This window comes from Phaseolus vulgaris, chromosome 1, assembly GCF_000499845.2.
Source record: "Phaseolus vulgaris cultivar G19833 chromosome 1, P. vulgaris v2.0, whole genome shotgun sequence".
Lineage (NCBI taxonomy): Eukaryota > Viridiplantae > Streptophyta > Magnoliopsida > Fabales > Fabaceae > Phaseolus > Phaseolus vulgaris.
Genome location: NC_023759.2, coordinates 43,382,015 through 43,395,062, shown reverse-complemented (window position 1 = coordinate 43,395,062; position 13,048 = coordinate 43,382,015). Strand labels below are relative to the sequence as shown.

The 13,048-nt window shown below is 28.1% G+C and overlaps 2 protein-coding genes across 2 annotated transcripts; both read left to right on the top strand.

Moving 5' to 3' along the window:
- Positions 1-2,318: 2,318 nt before the first annotated feature.
- On the top strand, positions 2,319-4,632 carry LOC137814452 (aquaporin PIP2-7-like). Its single transcript, XM_068617210.1, has 3 exons — positions 2,319-3,146; positions 3,292-3,432; positions 4,257-4,632. Exons 1-3 carry the CDS (start codon positions 2,547-2,549, stop codon positions 4,374-4,376), a joined length of 861 nt encoding a protein of 286 aa, XP_068473311.1. The 5' UTR covers positions 2,319-2,546; the 3' UTR covers positions 4,377-4,632.
- Positions 4,633-10,687: 6,055 nt separating this feature from the next.
- On the top strand, positions 10,688-12,614 carry LOC137814451 (V-type proton ATPase subunit G-like). Its single transcript, XM_068617209.1, has 4 exons — positions 10,688-10,827; positions 11,521-11,609; positions 11,883-11,983; positions 12,085-12,614. The coding sequence occupies exons 2-4, from the start codon at positions 11,522-11,524 to the stop codon at positions 12,226-12,228; spliced, it is 333 nt and encodes a 110-aa protein (XP_068473310.1). The 5' UTR covers positions 10,688-10,827; position 11,521; the 3' UTR covers positions 12,229-12,614.
- The last annotated feature ends 434 nt before the right edge of the window (positions 12,615-13,048 follow it).

Genomic DNA, 13,048 nt, shown 5'->3' with positions numbered 1-13,048 from the left:
TTTTTAATCAAAGTAGTGAAAAGTAAGGCTCGTAATTCAGTAAAATTACGATGAATAAACAAATATTATGTAGAATTAAAAAAAGTTATTCTTTATTCATCTATTATTGTTCTTAATGCACTTCGTAAATTTTTCCCTCCTTTACATTTATTGTTTTATTTATGTTAAAAAATGTTTGTTTCGAATATTTTTTATTTATTGAATCTTCAGTAATTCTTCATATGTGTTGTTTGGTCTTATTTCCAATTTAAGTTATTTTATATAAAAAAACAATTTAATATAATTTCAGTAATATTTTAATAATGAAATAAAATGGCATGATCTAGTAATCTCACCTATCCTTCTCCTCCAACTACCTAGTTGTACTTTCAAACTTGTTTTACAGGACTAGCAGTTCAGTGCAGAAGCAGGTGGCGCCCAATAATGTGTTTGTTTTCTGTTCTGAACGACTCTTCATTTTCCACAATTAAATAAGCATGAAATTAAAATTAAAAGGCATTTTTATGATATTTTAAATTTTTTTATCAAAATTATAATATCATGTTACCAACAATATGTTTATGAAGAGAAGAAGTTTTACATGGGCATTGGGCGGACTTCTCTAAAAGTGTTATATATATTTATTTATTTATTTTTATTTTTTTTAAAGAAAAATCTCATATTTATGAAAAAAATTTAGTAATAATTAATGTTTTATATAAAACTTTATTTACATTAACTTTTTTATATATTATTTTATTTATTAAAATATTGTTGGAGTTTTTGTTAGGTATTAAACTTTTTTATAATATTAAAATTTAATTTAATTTTATTGTTCTTTTGTGTATTTTTGTTTTCGAAAAAATATATCGATGATAATCAAGTAAATAAATTAAAATTAAAAAAATTAAAAATTGACAGACCAAAAATTTCTAACTTTTTAATTATTCTTATATTACTTTTAAATTTAAGTCATTTTGTATTAATTATTGTTAATTATACGTAAATATATTATTGAAAAGATAATTAAAACACACGGAAAAAATTAATTCCTCTCATGCTTTTAGTTGTTTGGGTAATTTTTCTATCCAAAATGTTTCAGTTTTAAGTTTGTGACCCTGTAAGTCCACAAATTAAGCTCACAGAGCCTGCATGCAGATTTTCTTTAACTTTACAATAAAAGTATAATTTATTATCTGTGATCTATATATAGCCATTGATAATTCTATTTTTATAAGAAATTCTAAAGTATTTTGTACTGTTATTATTGGTTTTTTTCTTTTTGATTGTTATTCAAACTAGCTACTTCTTTTTCTTTCTTTACCAATGCATTTATTCAAAAGTAAAACTATGTTTTAGTAAAAGTATTTTAAAACGGAATATTTATTATGTTGTAAGAGAATCTTAAACTCCATTAACTCTAGTAAGAGAAAAAGTATTGTCTAAAGATACAAAAATAGAAAGAATTATTTAAATTGGAAAGAGCATTATTTAAATAAAATGTTAAATTTGACTAACCTCAAATTTAATACTAATTCTATGGACAAATATATGTAAATGTCTTTCTTTCCTAAAGTTCTGACATAATGAATAAAAAGACAGTCCAATATTGGATGCGATAATGGAAGAACAAAATAGAAAACTAGAAAAAAAAGGTATAATTAGATTAATTTTCCGTGTAGAGAAGAAACTCTAAAGGGTTAATCGGAGCACAGAATTAGAAAGAAAAGGTGGAGTGATTGGGGCAGATTCTTAATAAGTTGTTGAGTATAATTCTAACTTTATAAAGTCAATCGGATAACAACGTGTGTTTTAAAAATAAATAACTTATTTATATGTAAGATATCTAATACATATCTTCATCCTCACTATGTCGACTTTAGTGACATAATATAATATACTTAATATATTAATAAAATCTAAATGACTTTATAATACATTAATAAATTAACTTTAAATTTAAGTCAACTTTACAAAAATAGTTTATAAATGTTATTTTTAGTTAAATTAGATTAAATTATATTTTTGCAAAGTTATACTAGTCTATAATCAATTAAGAGATTCTTGATTGATAAGTGAAGCCAAACCAATACCAATTGTGACTATATATCATGTTTTAGTGAGTCATTTTAATTATTGTATTTTTTATAATAAGTTGATTTATAATTATGTCTTTATTTATAATTGTGTCCTGTAATAACTCAACACATAATACCTTTTATAATATTATATTTTTTATAATAAATTGATTTATAATTATGTCTTTATTTATAATTGTATCTTGTAATAACTCAACACATAATACCTTTTATAATAGAGTTGATTTGTGATTATGTCTTGTAAGAACTCAACACATAATAGTGAAAATTGTTACGGTCATCGGAAAAGCAATTATAGTTAACCCCAAAATTTAACTTAACCCGTCAAGCTCAAGCCACCGCACCACACGCCATATGAGTAGCATAGCATGTTTCCTTTGTATATATATAGATACACTCACTTCGTTCATTCCCTGTGAACCTTATCACATATCACAACGCCGCTGAATTTTGCTCACTCTCACATCCATGGCCAAGGACATCCAAACTGAGTCCGAGGTACCAACTGGGTTGACCCACAAGGACTACTACGACCCACCCCCAGCCCCATTATACGACGCCGCCGAGCTCCGCAAGTGGTCCTTTTATAGGGCCCTCATCGCCGAGTTCGTCGCCACCCTCCTCTTCCTCTACATCACCATCCTCACTGTCATCGGCTACAACCACCAGATCAATGCCGGCGACTCCTGCGAAGGCGTAGGCATCCTCGGCATCGCCTGGGCCTTCGGCGGCATGATTTTCGTCCTCGTCTACTGCACCGCGGGCATTTCCGGGGGTCACATAAACCCCGCCGTCACGTTCGGGTTGTTTCTTGCTAGGAAGGTGTCGCTAGTGAGAGCAATTGCGTACATTGTGGCTCAGTGCTTGGGAGCTATATCTGGCGTGGGTCTGGTAAAGGCGTTCCAGAAGAGCTACTACAACAGGTACAATGGTGGCGTGAACTTGCTCTCTGATGGGTACAGCAAAGGCGCTGGCTTGGGCGCAGAGATTATTGGCACCTTTGTTCTTGTCTACACCGTCTTCTCCGCCACCGATCCCAAGAGAAAAGCCAGAGATTCCCATGTTCCCGTACGTTTTTCTTTTTATTTTCACTCATCACAACGTAACTATCCAAACAAACAACTCTCCGAACTTGGAACACTAAAAATCTGTACACTTAATTATACCAGATTAATTTGATACAGAAGCTTGAGACAGTAAAATACTTCTGCAGGTTTTGGCACCACTTCCAATCGGGTTCGCGGTGTTCATGGTTCACTTAGCCACCATCCCTGTCACCGGCACTGGCATCAACCCCGCCAGAAGCCTTGGCCCTGCTGTCATATTTAACAACCAGAAGGCATGGGATGACCAGGTATGAGATACATGCACATATTTTATTTCAGTTTTCTGTGAATCTCCCTACTGATATTTTAGTTAACTTGTTACAAAAAAAATAAAATAACGATGAAACAGTTTGTAAGTTCTACTGCACTTCTCACATTAAGTGGATGTGTTTCAAATAACTGGGTTAATAATCTATTGTATTGTATCTAGAGTCTTTCGTTGTAATCTACTATAATTGAAGAAATTTTTGTTTAGATAAATTTGTTGAAGGTGGGTTTAAAATAATTTAGTTTTTGGAATGTAATAAAAAAAAACAGTTTTTTCTTTTCATACAAAAAGTAGTAGCGTACGAAAACAAACAGAGAAATTCCTTTTTAAAAAATAACCCTAATTTATAAATGTTCACATTCAATTAACTTATTTAAAAACAATTATTATTTATCCAAATATATAGCTGAAATTAAAAATAACTTTATCTTTCCCATGCATGTTCTTATTAATGCTTTTTTTAATGATTTAATTCACAATATATAGTATTTGTTAATTAGACAAACTATTCATTAAATTATTCTCAAGTTTAATAATAAGTGATAATGTAGTTAATAACATTAAATTTGTTATTAATGTATATTGTCTTTTAAAATTACCCTTAAATCAAGGATAATAATTTCACTTTCCTCCTAATTCATAATTAACGTATTTATTATCTTTAATGTTTTATATATTACTTATGAGTAAAAAAAGTAAATTTTTGCTACTAAATTTGGTTACTGATCCCTTAACTTTATTTTTGAATGGTTGGTGGATAAATGAATTACAATTGAGTTTTGAAAATTGTTTTGGAATGGCTAGTGGATGTTCTGGGTTGGACCCTTCGTGGGTGCAGGCATTGCTGCTGTCTACCACCAGTACGTATTGAGGGCACAAGCGGCAAAGGCTCTCGGGTCATTCAGGAGCTTTTCAAACCTGTAATTCCGACCAAACCATATGGAGACAGCCTTAATTAATCGAATTCGATCGATCTTTGATTTGCTCATACATGGTGGATTGGGATTTGTATATCGTCGTCACTAAGTGTGTATTTATTTATTTATGTTCACTATTTTCGGAAAAGTCCATTCAACAGACATATGCTTGCCCATGTTAATTTGTGTATGTATTTTGAAGTGTTACATTACGTGATGCTCTATCCTACATGTGCGCTAATGACCTGTGGTTGTCGCGTTTAGTTTCTTGTCGATCTGTGTCGTTTTACCTAAACTTGTTTGTCCTATTTTTGGGGAATTTTGGAATGATACCGTTCGACGTTGAGACTGGTAGGATGAGATGTAGTGAAGAGGTGTTTGTGAGAGCGAGATCGTTGTGCCGTGTCTATTTAATTGTGTCGCGATTAATGGATTTATGTGTGGTCAGTGTATTATTCGAAGATGGTCCATGATTGTTTAATTTTTCTGTTGTGAATTGAAGGGATGTGTGGTCCAGTGGTGATATTTATAGGAGTGAGATAGTGTATCTTTTGCCCCGGGATCACCCATGACTTACCTGTCTTTCCTCGTTATGCTTTTTGCACGGATGGATGAGGGGACCAAAAGTCCTTTCCAGACTGTCTATTTACTTCAAGCTCAGATGCTGAACCAATTTCAAACCAAAACTCACAAACTCAATTTAGTGTAAAACTTTCATAATATTTCTCATGATTTAAGCTCAAGGATTATTGAGCCGTCCTACCTACTCATTTTTATATTTGGTTTGGATTGAAACTGGAAAGTAAAGCGGGTGAAAGAGTGAAAATGCGAAAATTTGAGAAAAAAAGTGTTAAGAAAGTTGAAGGTGTTTAAATTAAAATATGTCTAAGTAGATATAAAAATTTATTGAAGTTTGTAAATTTTATTAAGTTTGTGAATGAAATTGTGATGGTGGTGAATTTTTTTTTAAATATATAAAATGTAAGTTACAAATTTGTCCTTATCTTTAAAATATTTAAATAATAAATATGAAATATTTTGTAAAATTTAATTTAACTAAAAAATACAACCTTTCTATCATTTTTAGAACATAAAACTTTTTCATAATTTTTTTAAAATAATATGATGAGTGTGAATGAATTTTTTTTTTCAAAAATTTATTTAATATATAAAAATTAATTAATTTATATAATTAATATTTTTTATTATTATATAAATAGTTATATTTATTTTAATTATTAATAATATTTAATACAAATAAAATAAAATACAAATAATTAATAATAATAATATTATTATTTTATAAATTAATTTAAATTATTATTATTATTTTAATATTTATATTATTAATAATAGTAATAATTTTATTATTATAAATATATAAATGTATTTATATTATTATTATTATTTTATTTAAATATTTATATTATTAATGTAGTTAATTTTTTTTATTAATATATATAATTTTTATTTTATTATAAATATATTTTATATTTTTATAATTAATCTTTTTACAATTTGTTACATTTTTTTTATGTTTATTATATGCAGTGGATAGTTAAAATAAATAGATATACAAGGGTATAGTGTGTGATTAATTCATAGCAAATTTTATAAACAAAAACAATGGCACAAAGATCATTTGCAGTATTCTTACCTGATTTTCTCTCTTCTTTATCTTATTTCTCTGCAATTGTAAGAAGAGACTTTCAGCTTCCATCGACCCACTCCCTCGCTTGCCCTCCTTCCTTTATCTACTAATCCAAATAGGGGGTGCACCCTTACTTTCATCCGCAGGAACAGTGCATTCCCTAATCCAAACAGACCGTTATGGTGTGTCCGATCTTATGTCTGATTTTAGAAAAAAGATGATTATCTAAATATGTCTCGTAAGTCTTGTCATCCTTTTAGATTTAAGGTTGATATTGTAAGTCCTTCTAATCCCAATGAATTTTATGATGTGTTTTCTATTTGTGAATATTTTATACACATTCATTTTTCACTATAATTTTTAAAAAATTAATCAATTTTTTTTAGTCATTATTAATTATTCGAAATCTGCATAATTATTTTGATTTGCACATATCCATAATTAAAATCATATGCATTCAGGTTAATAATTAATCGTTTAACATAATTATTATTACAAAAAAATATTCAATGTATTCCCAAAATTAATGAAGAACTCTCAAAGGTAAGATAGACTTCTTCGTACTAATGATATAATTGATTTTGATTGACTGTCGAAAAATCTTATACTACTAGAGTCTTCTATCTCTTTGGAGCAGGTCAACAGTATGACTTGCTGTATACAAAAAAGTCATGATCATCCCTCGAAAATTATCCGACCCATATCGGTTAGAACAATGATCAAAACTTAAAAGATGAAAATTGCGTATTTGGCTCGTCGTTTTGCCCCCACCAAACATAACCCTCGTTGGCATTTTGTCATTATCTAAGATGGGGGCTTGTGTTACAAAAAGGGTAAGTATATGCAAGCAAGGTGCAAATTTAGTTTCGTGCATTAGGTTTAGCCTTGGATAAAACAAAACGTTTCCGTCATGCAAGTTATGGTCTCTTTAGCCAAGATTTGATGCAGTGCGATTGTGACTTTTTCTTGGAAGTTTCTTACAGCGTGTGAAGGATTTGGGGAAGGCCTATCATTTTCTTCTTTCAATCGAGCTCAACGATTCACATGCCCCAAGGCGAGGAATATATAAGTATAAAAAATGGGTCATGAAATTCATAATTTATTTCAAAGTTCAATCTTTCATTAATGAAGCCTTCAAACTTAGTAGTTATATTACAAAATATTTGAGTAATGATAATTATCTTCTAGATATATTATAATTAATATTGTATATATAGAGAGAGATTGACAATGTATATTAGTAATTAAGCTATCAAAATGTATAGGATAAAAATACATATAATTTAGTTGTTGATAATCAATTTATAAATATTGTTTGAATATATGGATTTTCTTTTTTTACGATGAAGACAATTTAGGATTTTTTTAATTGATGTGAAACACATTTTGTTTTTAATTTATACCACCTCATATTATTTTCAATTGATCAATCTATTTATATTTTAACCTATACCGATTAGAATTCTTTTATGAAAAAATATAGTTCATGATTATTTCTTAGTGGTAATTAATGTCTGTTATAATTATTTTTTAATATTTTTAATAATTATATTTTTATGATCGGTACATTAGTGTTAAAAAACTTTCAACAAACATTCATTATGACTATTTTGTGCCATCATGAACTAGGAGAAACTTTTTAACTAATATAATTGAAAAGTAAAAAAAACAACTAACAATTCTCTAAATAATCTTGATTGATGCGAGCCTAAATAATAATGGTTAATATTGATTGAAAATAATTTATCGATCGACGTTAAAAAACTTTATTAATAAAAAATAAAACTTTAATGAATTTTAACAAAAAAACAGCATCCATCAAGATTGACTAAAAAATCATTAATATTAATATTTTTTTTATAAATTTTAAATTTAATAAATTTGGAATTATTTTTGTCAAAATAATATTTGATTTTTTTTTTATCCAGGACAAGATTAAACTTTGTAATTGAGTTGAGAATTATCGTAAAAAAGTTTTTTTGTTGTGTATGATATATGAAAAAGAGGATAAGAGAGTTTTACTTGTAAATAAAATTATGATACTTAAATTAATAATAAAAATAAAAATATTGTATTAAATATTGTAGCAAACATGATTGAAAAAAAAAATTACGCTAAGACACTACACTTCTATTTGAGTTTAGGTAAGTACAGTTTACTTGTGGAAAAGAAGGTGTCAATCGTGTTTGGATCAAGGTGTGGAAGGTGAAATGACAATGTGTGTTCTTTGCATAATTGAGGAGATTTGTGAGGAAAGAAACTTGATACTTGCATGTTAATTTCTACAATCATTATTAAGACTATAGTGGTGTCATGGTGGTTTTGTGGTAACTTTTGTACTAGTTTACTGGTTGTGTAAGGTGAGTTTGGTGTGAGTTTTCATGAAGTTGCATGCATGTTTGAGAGTCATCACCAATTAGCCATAACACATAATTGATGACGATTTTTTTAAATGGATAATCAATGTTTGGAGGTCACATAATCAATGTTGCTTAATTTTTTTAGAGTGATAATCGATGTTTGAAAGTGTTATTCAATCACATAATCGATGCTCTTGATGATTCAAGAGAGATAATCGATGTTTGAAACTCTTATAATCGATTATGCATAGTGTTTTTTAGGAGAATCGATTATATTCTTTCCATAATCGATTATTAGTTTTTTTTATTGTGTAATCGATTATATGGTTTAGAGTATCAATTATGTGATGTTTGTTTGATTTTTTTATTTTATTTCCCTTTATATGTTTCGTTGTTGTGTCGTGTGGATCTACATGGATACCATTTCATTGCCATGAATGAATGTATTACAACTTCACACCCTATCATTTTGGATTTGTATTTATTTTAGATTTTAAATAATTAAAGAATTTTATTTATTTATTAGTTTTATTTAAGTAAGACATTAAATAATTTAGGATTTATAGTTATTTATAATTTTTAATAATTTTATTTATTTTAAATTTATATTCAAATAGATCATTAAATAATTTAAGATTTTGAATATTTTAAAAATTTTATATATTTAAACATGACAATGAAATTTGAAATATATTTATTATATATGTTGTCAACAAATCCGATTTTCTCATATCAAATTGATCTGAAGGAAAAATATATTTTAAATTATATGAAAATGATTTATTGATTATAAAGAAACTTTTTTATTAGTATGGACCTCTCGCTGAGAGATTTTTCTTCTTGCATTCCATAATTTTTAAAATAAACTATTTTACTCTTTATAAAAGATAATTCTGAATTATCCGTTTTCTAAAACAAGCTTTAACTTTCAAAAATATATTTTTTTTCAATAAGATTTTTTTTCTTGTTTCTTTTAAAAGGTACAAGGTATATGATGACGATAGTGGTAACAGCAGCGTGGTGTGGCACACAAAAAAAAGGATATTTTAGTTTTTTTGTGGCTAATATGGGTGCAGTTAGTAATAATGAGGTGTAGATAAACTGAACCCCGAATCAAGGGTAGCTTCCAGTTTTGAGATTTCAAATTGGGCCTGCCCAAATAGGTGCATTGCACCAGAGGTGAGTTTGACTCATCATTCACCTATATCATAATATAAAATGATACAGTATTTGATAAAATTTTTTAATGTTTGAACCAGATAATTTTATATTTCTATAAATAAAAATAATTATTTATTTAATAAAATATGTAACTCAATAATATTTTAATTTTGAAATAATTAAATAGTATCTTTTAATTTTTTGTTACATAATCTTTTTATACCATTTTATAAAATTATATATATATATATATATTTTAAATTATATTATTTTCATGTTTCTTAATTAACTACTGATAAAATATAAAATAATTAAATTATATATTTTAAATTAAATTAATATTTTTTTTTTTTAATATACTATTTCTATCTATACCTATATATAAAAGTGATTTCTCATTATAACCGTTTTTTTGATGTACACAAATTTCTTCCGATTCTATCCTTATTTAATATATCTCATGGAGTATTTTATCATTTTATATGTGTTACTTAAAAAAGGAAAACTATTTTTTAATTTAATATTAATGTACAATTTTTATACGCAAATTGACTCTCCACTATTTTCTTAATTCATCATTTTAAGGCAACAATTGGAAGACAGATAAAGTATAATCTCACATGTTTTCACTCCAAATTTCACATATTAAATAAAATAATTTTTATTTTCTTTCAATCACTTTTTTCATTCTAAAATTACCATTATTCTTTTGTATCTACCATAAGTCAATTATAACTTTAATGTAAACATCATTACACTTTCCGATTATAAAATTATCATAGAAAAAACTTGAAAAAAAAAACTCAAACGGAGAATTAAAAAAATATTCTTTAATTAATTAATTATTTTTCTTTTATATATTATTTTTTATATTTTGTTTTTGATTCATTTAAAATTATTTATATATATATATTAAATTTTTATCATTACGAAAATTGAGTAAAAGAGAAAAATGGCTTGTGATGATCACCGGTTATTATAACAACAATAATGAAATGAAATGAAAAAAGTTCGGAGGGATGATTTGATCACGCTGTGTATAGTAATTTTATGTTTTCTTATATTAATAATTGTGCTATATAACACTTTAAATATTACAGAATGGTATTTAAACTATTATTGAAAAAATAAAACTATTTTCTTTCAAAACAAAGTGCTGTTTTGATTAGGCAAACAAAAACGAAATCAGCAAAAAAGTCCTCTGGTTTTCTCAACACAGTCAGTTAGAAAGGTTTATCACACAACTTTCTGGTTTCTCTGAATCTAACACACACTGGAAGTGATAGGTATGATTCTCTTCTCTCCCCGCAGCAGTTTTATATTTCATGTTCTTTTCATACTATTCTCAACTCGTCTTCCTCTTCTCATTCACCCTTCTTTAATCTCTATGCTTTCATCACATGATCAACCCTTGACTTTTTTTTATCTGCTTCTGATGGATTATGTATTTTTATCTGAATGATGCAATGTATAATCACCATGGATTCTATGTATATGTTTTCTTCCAATTGACGTTTTGATGCCCTTGTTTGATCTGCTTTCAGCACCATATGATTGTCTTAAATCGCAAAACCAGAGAATTAGGTTTTCATATTTAGGTTTATTAAAGTTTATTAGCATTGTAAGTAAATTGAATCACTTCACCACGGGAGAACAAAAGTAAACTAATAGATACTCTACTTTATAGTCTAAAATTGAAATGTAGTAGTACATTAATAGTGTGATGATTATTCTCCTCCTCCTCCTTTTGGTTTTGGAGTGAGAAGAAGTTTTTACAGTGAGATTATTTTGTCTAATTTGTTGAGCTTAAGGTCTTTGCGTACAACTTATTCGTAGTTATTCCATGTTTCAAGTAGTGATCGTGGTGGTTTGTTTGCAAAAGAATTCGTTTGTGTTGCTGAAGGGCTTCATTTATGCCTAATTTATAGTTTTTAGTAATTTTGGCATATGTTGATAGTTACCAACTGATTTTATCACAGAATGGCATCCAACAGGGGTCAAAGTAGAATTCAGCAGTTGCTGGCAGCTGAACAAGAGGCACAAAGGACTGTCAATGCTGCGAAGAATGGTATTGTTGAAACTCTTGTCTCCCTCTATCTCTTTTGCTTTGATATTTTCATTTTCATATATAGGTCTGAGTTATTGGTTTTATGAGGGGTATCGGTTAGTCTTCATACATGTGACAGCAAGTTCTTTAACTATTACTATAATAAGTTAGTCCCTCTCTCCTCCTCTATCTTTTGTTTATTGTCTTTAGTGTACTCCTATAAGTTATGTTGAATCTAGGTGTAATCTCTTCTTTATCGTGAAGTAATCAGTATCATTATTGTACACTTGCTAGAAAAATTGGCTAGACTGAAGCAGGCCAAAGAAGAGGCTGAAAAGGAAATTGCTGAGTACAGAGCTCAGTTGGAGTACGAGTTTCAAAAGAAAGTGTCAGAGGCAAGTCTATAATTGACTACAGTTAAATAAAATAACTATTGCTGTTGTACTGTACCACTGTCTTATTCTAAGTTTGTATGCCTTCATTCTTATGAATACAGAGTAGTGGAGATTCTGGTGCTAATGTGAAGAGACTTGAGCTAGACACTGGAGCGAAGATCCATCACCTGAAAACTGAGGCAGGGAGGATATCAGGGGATGTTGTCACCTTGCTCCTCAAGTATGTAACTAGTGTGAAAAATTAAATATTGGTGCTGGGAACTCTCAAGTTATGCAGAATAATATATTTCATTTATCTTGTGTTTATTATTGATCTATGTTCTGGTGCAGATAGAGTCTTGTCTTTTGGCTGTAATATGTGGTGTCTTGTTGTCATGTATTAAAATTAATTTTCGGTTTTGTTAAAATAAACGGTTAAGAATTCATAGACATGCTTATATGTCATGCATCACCATTTCACCAGAGTTCTGAGGATTACTTTGACAGTGTGTATTGAGGAAAGCTGGAACCAATGATTTATTCTTTTGTAAATACCATCATATTCTCCTTTTTACCTAATTTTGACTTTTCCAATGAGTCTGCTAATTGCAGTTTCCAGCCAGTAATAATAGATTGAGACTCTCTTCTGAAAGCTCTTACTTTATTTTTCTTTTTAATGGAATTGTTTTGTTCAAGCTTAAGGTAAGCAGAGTAAGATCTTGCATATTATGACTTTAAACTAACCCAAAGAGAAATTCTTTTTTAGGGTGGGTAACTTATTAAATTTTGATATTAATCTAATAATTTATGTAACTTACATAAGAAATTTATAGTTATATTGAGTATATGAAATACTAACTAACATGAGTAATATACAAGTGTAATTAGTACATAACAACATGTCGATAAAAAACAGAACACTATAAATGAAATAAAAGAAATAATAGTAACAATTCTCTCAAACACAAATAAAGTAATATTTTTTATATTCCAAGAAGAGATGAAATCTGAGAAATATAAAACTATTCACTTTTAAAGGCCAAATAAGGTTGTTTTTTATATATACAATAATTCAATATCAAAACG